The sequence below is a fragment of the Papaver somniferum genome, chromosome 3 (assembly GCF_003573695.1).
Source record: "Papaver somniferum cultivar HN1 chromosome 3, ASM357369v1, whole genome shotgun sequence".
In the NCBI taxonomy this organism is placed as follows: Eukaryota; Viridiplantae; Streptophyta; class Magnoliopsida; order Ranunculales; family Papaveraceae; genus Papaver; species Papaver somniferum.
Window position 1 is genome coordinate 96286197 of NC_039360.1, and position 20437 is coordinate 96306633.

Sequence of the window (20437 nt, forward strand, 5' to 3'; positions counted from 1 at the left end):
GCCGGCAGACATTTTAGAACTCCTCCTTTGACTGAAAAAGTCGTGTCAAAACGAAACAAAGAAACAAGAAAAAAAATAAAAGGAGAAAAAAAAAAGAAAAAAAAGACAGAAGAGAATAGAGCTCGACGATAATGGAGGTTCAGTGGAGTTCTATACTGATATGCACCGTTTATATCGTTTTTATCCTCGGTTTTTCGTCGTCTTCTTCCTTAGCATCACCAATTGAAGCGTATCCTAGCTATGGAGGTGAATGCAAAATAGTCCCACCAAAGAAAGAAGTTTTTGGAAATGGAAGGATAATTGATATCACTCATAAAATGAGGTCTGATTTACCAAATTTTGGATCAACTGAAAGTGTGGGTCAGCTCTTACAGCTTGCAGTAAGTATGAAAAATGGTTCTTTGTATAACGTCTCTGAGTTGAAGTTGCGGGTTCATACTGGTACTCATGTTGATGCACCTGGACACTTCTACGAAAACTATTTTGATGCTTGTTTTGATATTGATGCACTCGATCTGGATGTTCTCAATGGTATACTGTTTCATTACTTGAATAGTTGAATTTATAATATGTTTGACTATTTTTCTAAGATATCCATTTCTGTTTTTCTAAGATAGTTGAATTGAATTTACGGTTGCAAATAGAATTCAATTCTACAAGTTCATTTCTAAGTAGCCAAACTATCAATTCACTGAATTTGATTGCTTAAAATTAGTTCCCCATGACAAAACCTCGTATTCATGGCAGTACATATTTGTTCTTCAAATAGGACAGCAGAAAAACCTAACCTATGAGCATGGGTCATTGGCCTGACATCCCCTTTTATTTAGAATCTCTGCTTCAAGACTTAACTAGGGTCTCTTATTGGGGAGCGGAATGCAGAACTCATCAGTATAAGTTTGCTTTTCTTGGCTATACAAGCTTATTTATGTGGCTACTTATACCTGTTATGCTGTTGAATGTTGATTGTAATAGGTCCTGCACTGTTGGTGGATGTTCCTAGAAATATGAACATTACTGGTAAGTTCTGGTCTAACCTCAAAATGAGTTAGTTGGTATTTGCTGTTTTGGTGTCTTTGCTGCATGTTTGTGGACATCCATTATTGATCGCTTGATTCTAACAGCTGAAGCTATGAAGTCGTTGCATATTCCAAGAGGAGTGCGTCGCGTGCTATTCAGAACATTAAACACTGACAGGTGTGTTATGTCTATCTTTTAATAGCTTAATGTTCCCGTGATTGTGAACTAGTGGTCACCTGTTAAGCAAAAATATCAAATAATTTTCTCGAGCCATGATACAGCTGAAGATTGAGGTAGTATATATAGGCTTTTGCGAAAATAGAGGGTCCACTTATCCGTGGTTCACATGAATCTAAGTCAATAAACTAGAGACTGTGATTCTTTCAACAAAAAGCAAATTGGAAACTGTGCATAGGTATGTGAAACTTGTGTTCAGATGGACAAGTTTCATCTAAAATGGAAGTCATTAAACTAGAACACAACGTGTAATCTGATTTTTTTCATAGCAAAATACAAATAGTGGTGTAAGCTAGGAACTTCAGTCAATAATAAGCCTATACCATCATTCCTCAGTCCTCGTTATGTGATTCAGTGGCTACTTTAATGATTTGTTACAGGTTCCTTATGTGGAAAAAGTTCGACAGCAGTTATGTTGGTTTCACGGAGGATGGAGCACAGTGGCTAAAAGATCACACTGATATCCAGATGGTTGGTAAGATATATACTGAAATGCTTAGTAAATAACAAAACGGTATGATGTGTCTCGGTTCTGTTATTAGATGCCAATCATCTTAGTTGAATAGTGTATCAAATAGTTTGGAAATTTGCACACTCATGGATAATCAGTGTGCGGCTTAAATCTAAATGTTAACCTTTTTCTGGGTCCAGTTTTGTGATTGGTCTTTAATTTTCTTGAACTCCTTGATCTCCTTTCACTACTGATAGCTGAAATGGTGTGTTTATTAATTCAAAGTATGATTCTATGTCAGTTTGTACAATTGAAGCTCAATCACTAAATAGAAACTATCGTTTAAACATAGCATCATGTAAATTTGTATGTTGCGCTATGAGTTACTCAACTTCATAGTATCTTTGCCTCTTTCTGGGTCTGGCTTTGTTATTATCTTGGCTCTTCCAGTCTCCAAAACTGACGAATATGCTTGTTGCTGTGACACTTGATTTAGGAACTGATTACTTATCCGTTGCTTCATTTGACGACTTGGTAACTGCTCATCGTGTCTTTCTTAAAAGCAGGGTAAATATTCTTCTCCAATTTGACTTCTTTCTAATCTGATAAAGAATTATCTACTATAACTCAGTAATCTATGTCGAATGTTTCTTTTATTACGACTGAAATATGATTAAAATATCGCTTCTACCCTGAACCTTGAAGTCTATGCCACTAGTGGATAATAGTATGTAAACGTGAACAAAATAGACCTCTATTTGTATGGAGAAAAATAGGACGACTTTTACTCAAAAGAGAAAATAACCACCTCGAAATACCTTAATCAGTATGTTTGTTTGTGCTGTGATTTCTCTCTTTCAGAAGTATATAAATGTGCATGGCATTTTAAAAATGGTCACTATATATTTTGCTCCCAAGTAGTATCATGTGATTTTGTAATGCTTCCAAAATCTTTCAGAACATCATTCTTGTGGAAGCCCTGAAACTAGATGATATCGACGCTGGGCTATATACTGTGCATTGCTTACCTCTTAGATTGGTTGGTTCGGAGGGATCTCCATTAAGATGCATTCTGATGCCGTAAGTTCCTACTTTCGGACTGGTATGCTAATGTTGTTCATCTATTATCCGGTTATTAGCTTGAATGTTGTACTCAAACAGTAGTCTGTATGAGCTTCAATGTTGCACTCAAACAGTAGTCTGTATACAGACTAGCATAGGAAAAAGATCTCTTATATATGTATCATATAGTTCAAATGCTAATACTGTTGTGGGGATCTGGTGGGTATTTGTATATGTAAGAAATCGCAAAGTGATGTTACTACTATCTGTAATCATGAAATCATTCACTCTTTTAAGTCATTTGTACCCAATGCAATAAAGAAAACTTTCATGGCTTCCTATTTATGTTCATCTTTATTTCTGGGAAAGTGAGTGTTACACTGTTTTTTTATCCACAATTTTTCGGTTACCTTGCGCGTCCTGCAAATTGGTTTTCTGATGTGGAATAAGATCAAACTCATCCTTGGGCTCTCGCCCAAACCCATAATCCTAAACAGCATCAACAGCCCATCCAATCCTGCAATCGGAAAACATTTCTGCCATTTCTTCTGCCATGTAGTTGGTCATGAGTCCCAAACCCAAGCATTGATCACCAGCGATGCTGCAATCGGCTCCTCTCATGTACGTTACCTGCTCAGCAACTCCGGGATTACCACGAGATGCCTCGTCACAACAAAGCAAAAGCTCACCAGATTAGCGATAATATTCACTCAGCATTATCACGCACAATCCTATTTATCAATTTCCGATGCTGCTTCCCTTGGCCTCCTTATAAGACTGAATCAAGTTTAGGTGACGCCGCAGACTGAATCATGACGGAACCAAAAGAGCAGACGTAGTTAAAATAGCGTGGTCCTGGTTGCAAGTGTAACTTGTAAATTGTAGCTTTATGAAACAAACTTGCCGACTTCACTTGGCATATGACGCGTCTAAGATGAAGAAAGGAAACAGGGGGGGCGTCGTAAACATCAATAAAGGTTTAACCCTTTGCAGTTGAAAATATCAGAGGCGGGAAGTCGAGTCAGTGTGATCTGCGTTCATTTCATTTCGAAGGAGTTGGTCCCCTAAAAGGGCTAAAACAACCTCCTATTGTCTTTATCTACTCAACAAAGTAAACGGGACATTCTAGAGAGCCCTGCAGCTCAGCTGCAGCCTACAAAGACAGGTCTACTAACCCCTATCTACTGTCTCCCAAACAGAGGTAGGAGAAGAAAAAAACAGTGTTTCAAACCAAACCTTCCATGAATTTATTTATTTAGGACCACCACTTGGTACATAAAATCTGTCTCTCTTTTTATGATGAATGACGGACGATACCATAGGTGGGGAAACAAACCCAAGTAGTGTCATTACTTGTTGTTAATCATCATCAACCATAGAGAGACCAGAAGCTAATCAGGTTTAGTTTAGTGTGAGATTCAGGTGCTTAAGAGATATGCACTTTGGTCCCACGATTTTGAATTGTTCTTGTTGAAGAGTTAATATTTGGTCCATATTCTCAGTGCCAGCAACCCAAATCCAATTAATTTGAAGACTGTAGTATCAAAACAGGGCCCACTGGATATCAATCTTGGGCTTCATAACATTTAGTGGGGCCCTTATAAGAAACTCAGTCTTCGCTGTTTCGAGAGGACGACTATGCAATAACTCTAGTCACGTGAGAGGAATGCATGTAAACTCTGCTGATGCTGAATCTGTTTGTTGACGTCTCATCATAATCATATGCACTGTGGACAACGCATCCCTGACTAGCCCCTTCATTTTTTTTTAAGATCAGCCATAAAAATGAACCGAAATTATACGAAAAAGTATTTATTTGAATCATTGTCCCCGGTATTGCACTTCCCTGATGTAACTGTTGGGTTTATAAACATTTCAAACATTCCCCGGAGTAGTATATTTTTTGATGCACACTTAGAAATTATTTTTCAATTGCTGAAAATTAAAAAGTCAAAAATTAACTTCTTGACTGTATAATTTCAAAATGATTTCTAGCAAAGAAGTTAACTTTTTGTAGTAAAATAAAATAATCTTACTTCAAACTTTTGATATTGACTTCTGTTTGTGGAAAAAACCCAGAAACACTCAACGTGCTATAAGCCTATATTAACTAAATGAACCACGTAAAAAAGTTCAACTCTATATCAGTCAATCACCCCAACAACATTTTTAGCTAGATTAAGATAACAATGGGCATTGGTAAATGGAGACAAATGCCATAAATAAAAAGCAAAAATCAAGAGAGTAAAAAAGGGTCAAATAGGAGCAGTATAAATGCATCTAAAGAAGTGATGAGCAGCTATTACTAAAAGAAAAGGACAAGGAAATTAAAGAGAGTAGGGGAATGTCTACCGTCCAGTAATTATGAATTCTATCTTTCTCTTTCAATGTTGGCTTTATTTTAAGTTTTTAACCCCATTGACATAGAGGCTGCACTGCAAAGCTGTTTATTGCATAGAAAAGAGGGGAGAAACACATTTTCTCCACCCCAAAACCTTTGCCTGCGCTGCACACTCTCAGTTTCTGCTTAAACTAAATTAGAGAAAGAAAAGACTCGCATCATATCTCTCTTACACTTTCACTCTTTCTTTGTCTTTTTTAGCTTTTACAGGCTGTATGATATAAAACAGTGGGAAAGTTAATAGACCTCAGCTCAGTGAGTGTGAAGGGGGGAGTGGAGGTTCTGCTAGTACATCAAGGAAGGGGAGGGGAGGTCAAAAGAGCTAAGCCTAACCCCCAACCCCAACCCCATCATATAATTCCACAATTATTGGGTGTAGCATCTCTTCCTCTCTTTTTTTTTTCCTCTCTTGCACCCTCTTTTCTCTTTCTATAAAGAAAAAAAAAAAATACCCCACAAAATCAAAAGCCATTGTTCCCACTTCTTACTCAAATATATTTTGAATTCAACTCCCTCCCCTGCCTTACTCTCTCTGCCTTTAACCTTTTTTTCTTTTCTTTTTTCTCTTGTGTATTTGGGGTCTTCAAAGTTGGTTAGCTTGGTTTCATAATTCATACCCACCATTGTACTTGTCAAAATGTTAACTAGATTAGTCAAACATACCATTAGTATGTCAGAAAAAACTTTATTAGCATTTCTTAATTGCATCTACTAAATACATTATTAATCAATGAATCACAGCTTGTTTGAATCATTAGGAGGATCAGAGTTTGGTGCTACTTGACAGATTCTTCTTCTTTATGTGGATTTCTTAATTATGTGGAGTACCGTTAAGGGCGACCTTATATATTCTTCGTACCGCCTTTAAGAAGAATATACCAAGTAATTAAGATTTATGTAATTTTACGTAAAAAGATGAGTGCAAATTTGTGCACCCCTCCAAAACCGGGGTGCACGTTCCTGTTGTTGAGATTGGTCCACGTTTCACAAGTGGTTTCTAGTTTTCCCATTTTTTCTGAGTTTTTTGTTTTAAAGTATATTTAAATTATTAAAAATTGAACCCACAGTCTTCTATATCTTCATTAACACCTTTCTACCTTGGATTTTCAAAAAATAAAAATAACTATACACAGTCTTCTGTATCTTCGTTAATAAACAAACAGAAAAAAAAAAGAAAGAATGGTGACCGGTTTTCTTCTTCTTTTCAAAAACCCCTATTAACAGTATGGAGTTGGAGGAATTTTATGGGAATTTTATGAAGTCAATGGTAATACTAATCGAGCTCATGAAGGCTCAGTAATGGAGGCGAAGTTGTATGGGTTTTATTGTTTGCTTCGTAATACTTTGGATTTTCATTTCACTAATCCTGGTAGGTAAGTGAGTCATGAACAAAAACGTTACTGAAGATGATGTTATAATGATAGGAAATTAGGAATGGACAAATTATAGCAAAGAATCAGAAACTATTAGGTGGTGTGATTCTCAGTAGTTTGTTCCTCATTGTGCAACATGCTATTAGGTGGTGTGATCTCAGTAGTTTGTTCCTCATTGTGCAACACGGCACATACAAGTACAATTACACCATTAATTTAACCAATTAAACTGTTCACAGACAAGAATGAATGAACTAATACAATCCATAGATTCAAATAGCAAATCACTGAGATTACAATTCGTCTATTAAAATATCCTGATCTAATTACATCCTAGTTAGATCAGGATGAAAATAAATTAAAATTACAAGTCATGGAAGTTAATGCTACCCCAATTGCAGATTGCAATGACTATTTTTCAATTGGTTCTTTAGATATTAACCATTTGTTACTTTCTGTACATCAAACTAAGCCTCAGATGGTCTTGGAAGCTGAAATACTCCTGGATTTACCGATCAAAAGAATCCAACTACAAACCCAAATAAACTGATCATTTACCACCGCTGTAAATAGTCGAAAAAGAAAATCTCTATATGATTTGACGGAGATCAAAATCTTCTCTGCCATTCTAAGATAGTAATACCTCCAAGCTATCAATTTCGAGGATTCAGACTGTTTTGGTTCGACTAATACACATAAAAGATTTGATCTTACATCTTAGGAGAGAGAAAAAAGTATTCACGGAAAATCGGAGATAGAGGTACAAAGGCGTGACAACCTCATTCTCTAATACAACATCAAATATATTTAATAAATGGAAGATTAAAAGAAAAAAAGGGAAACCCCAAATTATGCATTTACAATATGCACATCATTGGACTTATCATGGTTTTTGTTTGTTTTTTTTTTTGGGTGGGCTAAAAAAAAAAAAAAATCACTCATACCTTATACTTCTTCCACTGCGTCATCTCTGTGTGCATCATTTAACCTACCACGACAATCATGCATCATTACAACAAAGCCCCGTGATTGGATTTTGTTTATCGGAGCCATTGTTTGAAACAGAATACTATTGGAAGTAAGAACATAGGATTGACTAATTCGATCACAAATCTAGAAACAATTTAAGACTGGAATAAATGATGTATTATTGTCCATACCCCACCTCCATCTATAATTAGAATAAGCGTCATGAAGGAGACGACATGTACAGGGGTTAGTTGTGGGAGAGTTTGAGAGATTTTAATGTATTTAAATCTCTAGGGAGTGTGAGAGAGTCTAGGCAATTTTGGGGGTTTAACCCAAACTCCCCAGAAATCTCTTGTTTTTTGAGAGATTTTGTCCAAGCACAAAAACATCATGAAACTCCCTCAAACTCCCCCAAATTATAAACTCCCTATGACTCTAGTGTTTTACAACTAACAGGGAGTTTAAAAGATTCTAATCAAATCTCTCACCACTAACAGAGAGTTTAAGGGATTTTGAGGTAGTTTTAGAAACTTCCTATAAATCTCTCACCACTAACAGAGATTTTAAAAGATTTTGACAAACTCTCTCACGACTAATAGGAGATTTGCTAACTCCATTAAAATCTCTCAAACTCTCCCACGACTAACCCCTGGTACTGTTTTGTAATTTATCCAAGAGTACTAGACATTTTAAAACTAAAAAACCCGGGGAAATCAAGTTTGAAAAAAAAAACTAAAAATCTAATAATAAGTTTAAGATAGTAGTTGGAGAAGAAACGAAATGCAAAAACTGTAGTAAGTGTCGGTTAATAAGAACAGTTTGTGTCCAAGCAGAGAAGTCCAATTGAACACAAACAAAATCATCTTTGTGGGTTCCATTAATCATATGATTAATTCACTATTTTAGTATACTTTATTACTCAATTATAGTATTAACTTGTAGCCAAGACCAAGATCTAGTGGGGACTGGGGACTGACACTGTGTAACTACTACGTCTACTAGATTAGAGAAAAACCGAAACATAATATGACGTGGTGGAGTCGAGGAAAGTTTAAGGTCACATCTTGTTAAGAAATTTTGATTCAGAGGTAGGTAGGGCAAGAGACTCTGTTTTTTTTTTACCAAAGGTCAAAGCCAACTAAAGTTATTTACACAACTAGAAACCAAACAAGAAAGCCGAAGTGGCAGACATAATAACAAAAGAGAAAAAATGGGATTATCAAAAAATTAAGTGAAAGTAATGTTGCCAATAACAGCAATGAGGTTGTTTTAGATCGAAAAGATCAATCATAGTAAGATGCAAATCAAGGCAGTAGACAAATCTTTGTGTATGTTTTTTTGATTTGAATTCCCGGCCCGGCAGGCACAGTGACGCTGCTGGGCCGCTGGCGCAGTTACCGTGGAATATGAAAGTTTTAAGACTTGGATGGAAAAGTTAAGCTGATGCGCGTTACTGGACTAGCAAATACAAACTGAGCAGTCGAGGGGTGAAGTTAACTGGTGAAATTCACCAAGGGGGAATCAATAAATATATGTAGTTTTTGAATTTCGTTGCCTGGTAGGAAGTAGGAACTGGGAAGTCAAAAAGAACAGCATTTCAATTGTCAGCAGGGAAGAATCTTCGTGTATGAAGTCAGACCGTTAGATTAAAAACATTTTTAAGATGAGATTTTGGTTAATCTAGTATAAAAAATCCAGCTGTTTTGACTCCATTGACTAATATTAATTATTATCCAGAGTTTTGTACGAATCTCTGTTCGCCTTTTCTTCCATCATATCTTCCAAAGTTTCCATCTCTAAGATATTCTCGTAACCCCATTGTACTATTCGGTTTCAATTCAATTCTGCTTTTATACAGAGTGATTAAAGCCCCTACAGCAAGATCTTACCATAACAAAAACAAGGAATTATTGCTACAATTTATGACAACATACTACCACATTTATAATTTATTTTTCATTTCTTAATTGTATCTATTAGATCATCATAACTTCTCATTAAGTCTCATTAAAGGGGTAAAATGCCAGTTATCTCTCATTTTATGATCCATTACAGATAATGGCTTTCTATTGAAACGCAGAGATTATGGGCAATTTAAGCTTTAATTAGGAAATGATTAATAAGAAGATCATAAACAAAAGCTAGAGGGAAGTTTTAAAGAGGACTATTACTAAGAACATCAATGACAACAGCTCTGTTGAAAGATGGTAATCGCATTTGCTGATCTTCAATTCTGCTTTTCTTGAACAGAGGAAGATGATGTTCTGGTGATGAAGAAACTGATGGAGTAGCAATTGCCCATGATTCATTTGAGTTATCTGAACCATAACTGAATGATACATCAATGACTCCATTTGGACTAGATGGAATTGATGATCCATACTTTCGTTTATTGCCATTGCAGCTAAATGCCCATTTCATTATGAATTGATAACACTCCTCTACATCCTCCTGCAATGTGATCAATCAATCAATGAATCCAGATTAGATGAATTCGAATTGTAGATCAGCTTCTATTGAAAATGGCAAAGAATGAGATGAATAAAGGACAAACCTTTGTGAGTTTTAGAACGGTCATGAGTTGGTTTTGATATTCCATTCGGTTTTCAGGTTCAACCTCGTCAATAACGTGAAGCATTATTGCAGTTGCTAATACTGATGGAAGGTAACGAAAAAACTTGGAATCTGAAACGCAAAAATGATGAAAAAAACAGTCAGAAAACAGTTTTACCGCAAAAAAGATGGTTTTTTTTGTTGGGTCTAATTTTTTACCTGCAACTACTAACAGAAGAAGATGTTCACATCTTCGGAGGAATTCCCAATGTAGATTGTTGCTAAACCCAAGTCTTCTAATAATGTGATCAATGAATGAAATAGGAGTTACTGGATTCATCTTCCATTGAAGTGTTGAAAGAATCAGAAGCTCCATTCTCTGGATTGTTTTGGCTTCAAAGATATACTTAGATTCTTCAACCTATACAAACACCCAGATTTGATAATGAGATAATGAGAAAGATATCATCAGATGAATCAAAAACAAAACTTTATACAGATTTTACATACTTGGAAATCTAAGAGAAGTGGAACTTGAGTCTCTTCAACTTTAGCTGCTAGAGTAAGACAAGAAACTGCAACAAGTTGGGTCATCCATGGTTTCTCTCTTTGAAAATGATGACTAGAGAGAAATCTATCTAAGTAATTAACAGAAAGAATAGCAGTAAGTGGAGAAAATGAATAATGAGAAATGACTCTTAATATCCATTTCACTGCTTCTTTACGAACTGATCCAAGGAATGGGAGCTGATGAGTTTCAAGATTACTAATGATTACATTATAAGTCTCTCGTTCTTTAGCAAACAGGGATATTAGTTCTTCATCTTCCCAAAACATATCCTGTTCTAGCAAAAACAAAGATGGGTTCTTTCTAAAATCATTATTTATTTCTAGTTCTTCTTCGTCTTCAAATCTTTCTTCTTCACAGAAAAGTAAATCGACCAGATTGCTATGTAGGAGTTGGTGTTGATCCATTTCCAGCTTCTTCTGGGCAGAAGAAGTTTGATCTTTTGCTCATTACTTCATTACAGAAGCAGAAGAAGCAGCACAGAAGAACTAATCTCTCACTCTCCCAGTCTCTCTAGCTCACTCTTTTCCTTTTGAGAAGAGAGATAGAGACAGAGAAATGAGAAAAAAAGGATTATACTTGGGTCTTTGGTGATGAGACACGGAGAGAGACAGTAACAAAGAGGAATTCACGCCTACACTGTATTTTTTCTTACAGTATTTTGGTCTTTATTTAAATTTTGGGGTTCAACAAATATTTAAATCATGGAGCATTAAGTATGATTTATGATTAATTAATTAGGTAACGTTGGCGGGCAGGAATGTAATACGGGGCACACAAACCGAGCCCGACCCCATGAAAACAACGGAGAAAACAAAATAAAGAGACACTGCGTAAAACAGAGTGTAGTTTTTAGGTGAAAGAGAGATGCAAAAGGATTAATATTAAAGTAGTGAAAGACTAGTCATTGTTTTTGGGATTCTGTTTACGACTTTCTTTATTAGTTTTCAGATTTTTTTTACTGTAAAAGGTTAATACGTTAATTAGATATCAATGTGATATGCATATTTCTTTCTGAATTTTCACCAAAAACAGAGATTTTATATGGATATCGTTTTTATGTACATTATTTGTTTTTAGTGCTAGGAAAAGAACGGTTTATGACTATATTTGTATACAAGTCTTTAATGAGAGGATGAAAAGTTATTTCGAACATTACTCTCTACTTCTGTTTTTATATTTATGTTTGAAACTTAAATGATTTTAAAAAACAATTTTGGGGAAATTACATTTTGTTTTACAATTCATCACTTATTAGCTGGTAGGTCAAACTCGAGATCCTTCATGCTCTGGCTCCTATAATACTCAATGAGAAAATATAAAAAAGACTTCTATTAGACTATTACACTAAGCGAGTTAGGGTTTGATCTTTTTTTTTTTTCATTTTAAAGTAAATTATACAAGTATTAAATATAAAACCTAAAACAGGATCCGGTACGATCTTACAAACATGAAAGCAACTTACGATAAAAAAAAATTAACTGGATAAAAGGTAAACTAACTAGGTTAAAAGGTCATTTGTGGTTCAGAAATAAAGCCAAACCTATTAACCAATCTGCATATAGCAGAAATGTCAGAATCATAGAGACATCCAGTCGTTTCTCAAGGTTTATGACAAGAACAAAGTAGCAAAGGTCATACTTGTATCTGAAATAATGCTGAAATCGATCTAAAATTGTTGGAGGTCAGAATTGGTATCAGAAATCAGTTTTGAAATTGATATTTGCAGATCTTGAAAAAGACTGTGGAGTTAAGAGTATTCTTGATGTAAGAGAAGATCGATCCCAACCCACCAAAATAAAAATAACTGCAATTAAATAATAAACTAAAACCTAAACGCAGAAGAAAAATAACAAATTAAAAGGTAATGGAGATTGAAAAGTTGAAAGGGTTGTGCTGAGATGATATGCTATGAGCAGGACAAGGTTTAAGTATTCTAAGGTTTTAGTCTTTTTTTTTCTTTCAGAGAGATTGTTTTATCCAAGCAAGGTACAGTCGACTCGCTAACAAAGTAGTGATTCATAATTTTTGTTTAATTGGACCAAATTATTCTTATTATCACAATTCACGTACTTTTCATACATAATCCGAGTAACAATCTTCATTCCTTGTAACAAAATTCCACACACACAAAAACAACATTTGCGGTGTTTCGTAAAATTTAGTCTCTTCACAACTTTGGACCTAGTAGCTTAATTGGTGGTATAAAATTATTTTCAGGCTACTTGTTGAATGATCAAAACTAGTTGTTTCAACTATATTTTCTGACTATCAAGCTGTTTTTGTTTATGAAAACAAAATTAATGATGGTATTTTAATTGCTTCTGAGCTCAATGACTCTGAAAAGGATAGGGTACGAAGTATACCACGGAAACATGTATGGACAAAACTTAATACAATAACAAGTTGACCAATTTAAAGATCCTTGACAATATGTATATAAAGTTTATATCTCTGTCTCTTCTCAATAGAAAGTTTAGACTCAAGAGTCTGTGAACCTGATTGTTAAGAAGAGTACTTGGACAATCTCAATATCCGAGATCAATCTAGTTGTTTCCAAATAATCAAATTGGAATTCTACCAAGTATGAAACTTGTTATCTATGTTTGAAGATACGAAATTTACAAGAACGAGTCTCGTAATCAATCACAATTAATATGGACGTACCTACTAGAATTGAATACGTACTGCTTGTGCTATTCTTATTATGAAGATAACCAATATAATACGGAAAGGAAAAAATATAAGGCACCAGTTGTTTTGTTAACGAGGAAACCGCAACTACAGAAAATAAGGATTATTATAGTGCTAGTTCCCCCATCTTAAAAGGATATAATCAAATGGTTGCAACATAATACTTTTTATGATCCTTCAATTTCTCTATAAGAGTTTCTTAAGTGGTTAACTGAGTCGACACATAGGTTTGACTTATTTATAAAGGAAGTAAGCGTTCCTCCTATAGCTCTTTAGAAGGTACCCTTAAGCAGATAGCTGAGACGAATGAAAGAATTGATCGAAATAATCTTAATTTCCAATACATTGTTTCCAATTTCACCCTTGAAAATGAGGATGGTTATTATTCATCTAACCAAGATGACGAGGTAAGAATTGGTAACACTACTTGTTTAGATAAGGTTCGACCATCTTCATATTATTATGATGATGAGGATAGTACTGATGAAGAATTCGAAATGTGTAGGCTTAGTGATCAAAAATTTGTTACTCCAATTGAGTTTCATGAAAGTAATGTTATTCATAGTTCATATCCTAATAATTTTAATAATTATTCACCTATTCAAAAGGATGAGGATTTGACTAGATATACCACTGTTTTAGACGATGAACTGTTAGTTCGTGATCCTTTAGCCTGCAATATTTTCGACAATCCAGTATTTGATGAACTTTTCAATGAATCGGAGGAAGTAACTATAGTTAACACCTTAGTTGATGAGCCTTTGCTAGAGACTTTATCTGATAATCCTTTATATGATTGTGATGATGGTTTGGAGGAAAGAAAATAAAAAATAGACTCGTAAAGATGAATAAGGATGCACCGCCTGATATAATTTAAAAGAAGGAATTGTCCATTTTTAGGTGTCTGGCGATGTAAAAATTAGGGAAATTGTTACTAGTCTAACTAGAAAAACTGAAAACTCTAAGTTTGAGGGTGAGTATCATTCTCCATGTGCTTCACCGATAACTCTTAGAAAGATCCCTCACTTGGGAATTGACATATAGGCCTCAACCATTTTAAAATATTATCTTCATACAAGTTTTCCTGAACCTAATTATGTCCATAAAGAAGTTCAGTTGTTAAAAACCATCATCTGGTTGATGTGGTTTACCCAGGTTATCATACCAAGATTGATTTTGTCTTCCCACCAAATATCTTTCTACAACTATAAACATTCGGATTTAACACAGTCGAAGGAGCAAGAATGGGGGCTTCAGATGATGCAAAACCGAAGCCAACATTGACAATGACGTGGAAAATATGGGGTTGCCCTGTACAAAATGATTAGTGGTTGTCTAAATAAACCTTATTGTAAATAACATGTGTATGACTAATCATGAAAGTCTTGTCAGAAAAGGTACTAGGGCATACGCGTAAGGCATCCTAATGTCACGCTTTGCCTATAAAAGGAGGCTAATCCTCCAGAGACAGACAGAGCTTTTCAGAGAATTGTACTGTATATTGGGATTAGTCTCCTTGTAACCCTTCATCAATTTTGAGGTTTTTACAGGAACATATGAGTTCCACATGTGTCAATTATTAAGTTTTGAGACTAAGCCTAATGACTTTAGGAGATTAAAACGACACATTTGCTTAAGAATGACCACCATTATGGTCAACTATGTAAGTCAATTATGATTGACTTTGAGGATCCACAATTATTCAGGTTATTATAAGGAAATCCAGCCCATGAAGACATATTAGTTAGACTCTTTTATAGAGCATGAACCTGAGCCACAACAAGATATAATTTTTTTAAACAGAAAACTTGATCTGTTCATTTTGTTGGTCCGTTGCAGTTTCCTTTTATATGTGATAACAATTTTTGATTCAGATCGTGGCCCATAGTTGTTCCGGCTATTGCTATATATGATTTTATGAGATGACTAATTCTTTTCAATGTCTGGCTGAAGACTTTAAACTTAGCACTTCTTGGGAGGTAACCTATGCTCATGTGATACGGTAATACCCTTTCTTATTTCCTTTTCTCCAAGTGGTAGCGATTTCCCTTGTTCGGGATTTTAATTTCATATTTATAACATTGATGACAATATGTTAGATTTAAGTTTGGGAGTATGGGGGAAACTTTTAGTGGCATTATGAAACTCATGAGTCTAGAAGCTTATGTCAATTAAGGATAACACTAACTAATCTAAGTGGATGGAAACATCTTCGTTGGAGGAGTTAAGGGACTCAAACTAAAGAGTCTATTCATAAAAGGACAGAGCTCGGGTATTGGATACAACATGGAAATTTTCATCGTATTTCGGAGTCGTCATCATCTCACGTTCTGTTTTTATTATTGCAAATTTTATATGTTGATGTCGTTGCTAGGATGAAGTAGAGTGATTGAGATATTTTTTTTTAAAAAAAAGACCAATCATACTAGTAAAAGAATTTGATTCTCACTTGGATAGCAATATATGGGTGTTACCTTTATCTTCGTCACCTAAGCAAGCGTGGAATACATGATCCTTTTGAATTACCATGTACTCTGCTGAAAGAAGCACGCACTTCTGAAATATCTAATCATGTTTTTAATTATAAAACTTAAAAAGAACAAACAAAAAAACTATCATTATTATTATTCAATAAATAAATCCATCGTTGTGACCCTTATATTTACCATCTAAGTTGATTTAGAATAGGATTATCAACCGCTGGGACCCTTATATGTACTAGTTGTGTTGATATTATAGTTACCATTCATCTTGGCATTGACGTCCATTAGGATTCATCTCTATATCCATCTTCTTAATCTATTCATATGATTTGTTTGATTCAGGATATTGATGTCCATTGTGCAACTATCTGAGTAAAGCTCTGTCACTTATGTATGAATTTTAGTACGCTTGACTGCATCGTGTACACCAATTGGATTCACATCAGGCTACTTCCTCCTATAGTTAATGGGAGTATGCCAACTAAGAAGATTATTTGGTATTGTTCCTAGATTCTTTACAGGTAGCTAAGGTTTGTAATAGAGGTTTTGTGGGTAAAACAAAGATGTTGAAGAATTCTGGAGTTATTGGGGGCCCTGTTATGTATAAATAGGTTGTTGGAATGATAGAGAAGCGAAATCGAAAGTTTGGGGTAAAACAGAGAGGTTGAACCGAGTTGCAGAAAATTTCTTCCGCTGCTGTTGTAAAGAAGAACACAAAAAACATTTGACAGCAACAGACAGTCGCAGAGAACCGTCATTTTTCATCAGTTGTCGTAACAGTTGATTTGCGACGTTTATTTTGAATTTGCAATACATCCTCTGTAACAGTCGATCTGTAACGGTTATAAAGCGTTGCAATTTTCCTGTTTTAATTGTTTTCTCCTTTTCATTCTGTAAACACCATCTGAGCAAATGAAAAATTATTGGGAAAGTGTTTTCACTATGTGGAGCTAGACCCCGTCTCCGGGACAATGGAGGAAGCCAAATTTCATCAATGTGGTAATTCTGATTAATTCTTTTATGGCTTTTTGCACTAATCAAAATTGGTTTATGATTTTTCTTAATTATTTGTGATCTTATTTGATGGCTTATGCTTAGTTTTAGGTACTTTTGTTGCGCCATGATTATAATTTACATCTAATGTTTTAAAAATCTACCTTGGTAAACAATCAAAATCAATATTTTCTTATTGTATGAGTTATATTTGTCTAGAATTAATAGTTGACGTGCTCTTGAACATCTAAAGATCGTCATAGGAATCGGTCTATATGGACATGGTCGACGTCGACCGATTATGGTTAAACAGAGAAACCCAAAATTGTTTGTATTAAGAGTAATGAATTATAATCGACGATGTTTAGTTTGAAAAAAATAATAATTAAATAAAGATGAAATTTCCTTTAAGTCGATCTGTGACGCCCCTACCTAATTACCTGCTTACCTAATAAGATTACAACTAATTGAAGCAGCAAATCTGGAATAAAGATCTTAAGAATCTCGATTACATAAGCTAATCCCAGAAAAAAACCCATATACTCTGACATTATTTCAATAGGAATCTATCCCGTGATATGATTATTATAATGTGTTGTTTTACAGTATAAATAACGAATACATGTATAGTATAAAAGATACACAACATCTCTAACATCGCTAAAAGATTTTAAGCTACAAAATCGGATATCTTCAAGCGCACCATCTCTTCTGACTACTGTAACTGAAGTCGGAACGAGTGAGCACATCATCCCAAAGGGGTGCCCAATGGAAACTAATAACTTCAAAGTAATCACTAACATGCTACTAAAACATAAACAATTTAAGTGTAACAATATAAAAAAAGCAATTAACACATTTTACACCAAACACCAAGCATAACACCGGAAAAAATATAGCATTTCAGGAAACAAATACATATTTAGCAGTCGATAATATAATCTCTAAAATCAAATAGTTATGCTATGCATATGACCGTTTTCCCCAAATACCCCGTAGTAATATTTACACTTCCCGTGCTGAATTAAACATAAATTTACCATATAAAATAAAAAGTAATACTATTTACACTTCTCGTGCTGACATAGCTATTAACACTTCCCGTGCTATATAATATTTACACTTTCCGTGCTGAATAAGACTTATCAAGGAGCCACGGGGAAACCATACACACTCCCTGCGGGGTGATAGACGCATTTATGTGTCTAATTTGTCCTCAATGTTTCATATTGTTAGTACTCGATTTCGTACTTATTATGGTGTTTTGTGTGTTTATAGGTATTTTTTGGAAATAAAGATTGTTGGAAAATTCGGCTCGAAAAGTTGCTCGGGACACCTCCGGAGAACATTTGTTATACGAATCCCATATTTGGATAAGGGGCACCCATGGTTATGTGTAGCCCAAATTCATCTTCAGCACCCAGGGCTATATGTAGCCCAAATTTGTCCACAACACCCATTTGTTATTGGCACCCAAGCAGCTGGTTAAGGGGCACCTTCATCCCCTTCGTTTGAACTGAATTTTGGCGGGAAAAAAAGATTTCTTCGACTGCAGATTAGGGTTCGAATTTTGATCAAGTTCCAGTGAGACTCAACGTCTGAAATTGTTTGGGAAGATTTGTTTGGGAATCACAGTCATGGTATGGTCGTCAGAATTGATTCAGTTTGGTTGGAAAATCGTGTGGAAGCAACACATGGCAGTGCAGCTTCTAAAACCCGATAATCCCTGTTTTGGATTTGGAGGATTTATAGGAAGATTCAAGTGATACAATCGATTGGATTGGGCTTGTTGCAGCTAAACAGGACCGATAATTGCATCAGATTCGAAAAAGTTTGGTTGAATACGTGGATTTGGTGAAACAGGGTATATGCACATACATAAGTTATTCTCGGTATTTTCCGAGTTATTTTTGGAGTTCTGCTTGTGGCTGGAGGAAGTTGGATTCGTGCTGGCTGTTGACTGGGTCTGTCGGAATGTGTCAACACCATTCAGACGCGCGACAAAGTCGTATATGGAAAGATATTGCGGAGAGTATATTTTCTTTACTGCGGAAGTTATGTGGAGGATTTGGAGAAGATTCGAGAAGTTAATGAGGCCCTGTCGAGTATTTAAAGAGTGTTGGGATGTCATAGAAGGGGGGTGAAGAGTTTGGGAGAGTTACAGAGCATCAGAAAGTCGAGATAATCAAGTGGCAGGAAACCACCATTTCTGCTTTTGGGAGACTTGACATTTATGCCTCAACCATCTTACAAGATTATCTTCATACATGTTTTACCGAACCTAATGATGTCCAGAAAGAAGCTCAGTTGTTAGAAACCCATCCTCTGGTTGATGTGGTTAACCCAGGCTATGATACCAAGATTGACTTTGTTTTCCCACCAAAAAAGTTTCAACCAATTGTGGGAACATATGATTTTCAGATGTGTCGGTTATTAAGTTTTGAGACTAAACCTAATTACTTTAGGATATTAGGGTCGACACATTTTATTAAGGAAGACCACCTCTTTAATTGTGGTCAGTTGTGTGAGTCAAATATAATTGACTTAGAGGATCCCCAATTCTTCAGGTTGTTTTTATGTGCTTCTAAGTTCTTAGTTGAGTTTTTCCAGACTCTAATGCCCGAACCGGATCTTAGCTTTGAGGAAATCCAACCGATGAAAGCTTTTTATTTAGACCCTTTTATAGAGCCTGAACCTGAACCACAACTAGATGTAGTTGTCTTACGCGAGGGTATGTTCGGTATCTTCTTGGTCTGTTGCACTTTCCTCTTCTTGTGGGTAATACTTTTTGATCCAGATGACCCACAATTATTCCGGCTACTGCTATATGATTCTACGAGGTGACTAATTCTTCCAATGTCTGGCTGAAGACTTTAAACTTAGCACTTCTTGGGAGGTAACCCATGCTCATGCAACACGGTAATATCTTTCCTTAACTCTTTTGCTTCAAGTGGTAACAGTTTCTCCTTGTTTATGTTTTTAATTTTATCTTTAGAACATTGAGGATAATGTTAGATTTAAGTTTGGGGGTATGGGAGAACCTTTTTAGTTGCAGTAAAAAAAAAAAAAACTCCAGAGCCTAGAAATTTGTGTTTATTAAGGATGGCACTAACCAGTCTAAGTGGATGGAAGCATTTTGGTTGTAGGAGTTGAGGAACCAATCTGATTAGATGGAAACATCTAAAGAGTCTATTCATAAAAGCACAGAGCTCAGGTGTTAGAATTAAAAAAAAAAACATGGTAGTTCGCCATATCTCGTTGAATCCTAATCCTTCTGTATTCTTTTTTGAAGTGATTTGGTGGGGCACACGATTCAAGTTGTTACCTTTGCTAGGGTGAAATAGGGTGATTGAGACACCAAAAAAATAAAATAAATTAAGACCAGACCATCAGACCAACAGGAATAAAGTCGACCACTGGTGCCCTTGTATATGCCAGTTGTGTTGACCTAGAGTTAGGTTTATCGACCACTGGTCCCCTTGTATTTGCCAGTTGAGGCCTTCAGACAGATATGGAAAACACCGTTCACTTTAAACCATCTATCTTTTCTCTTTATCCTTCTTCTTAATCTTTCCATGTGATTGGTTGACTCCGGTAATGATGTACAGAAACTATCTGAGTAGAGCTCTGTCA

At 35.4% G+C, this 20437-nt stretch overlaps 2 protein-coding genes across 2 annotated transcripts; one reads left to right on the forward strand and one right to left on the reverse strand.

The window, feature by feature from the left end:
- The first annotated feature begins 51 nt into the window (after window positions 1-51).
- On the forward strand, window positions 52-3116 carry LOC113356886 (cyclase-like protein 2). The gene is made up of 6 exons (XM_026600120.1): window positions 52-531; window positions 976-1020; window positions 1125-1197; window positions 1638-1732; window positions 2205-2275; window positions 2667-3116. Exons 1-6 carry the CDS (start codon window positions 132-134, stop codon window positions 2790-2792), a joined length of 810 nt encoding a protein of 269 aa, XP_026455905.1. The 5' UTR covers window positions 52-131; the 3' UTR covers window positions 2793-3116.
- Window positions 3117-9440: 6324 nt separating this feature from the next.
- Window positions 9441-11260, reverse strand: LOC113361501 (cyclin-D3-1-like). The gene is made up of 4 exons (XM_026604735.1): window positions 10577-11260; window positions 10286-10487; window positions 10068-10198; window positions 9441-9964 (listed from the first exon to the last, which is right to left on the reverse strand). The coding sequence occupies exons 1-4, from the start codon at window positions 11039-11041 to the stop codon at window positions 9668-9670; spliced, it is 1095 nt and encodes a 364-aa protein (XP_026460520.1). The 5' UTR covers window positions 11042-11260; the 3' UTR covers window positions 9441-9667.
- Between the last annotated feature and the right edge of the window lie 9177 nt (window positions 11261-20437).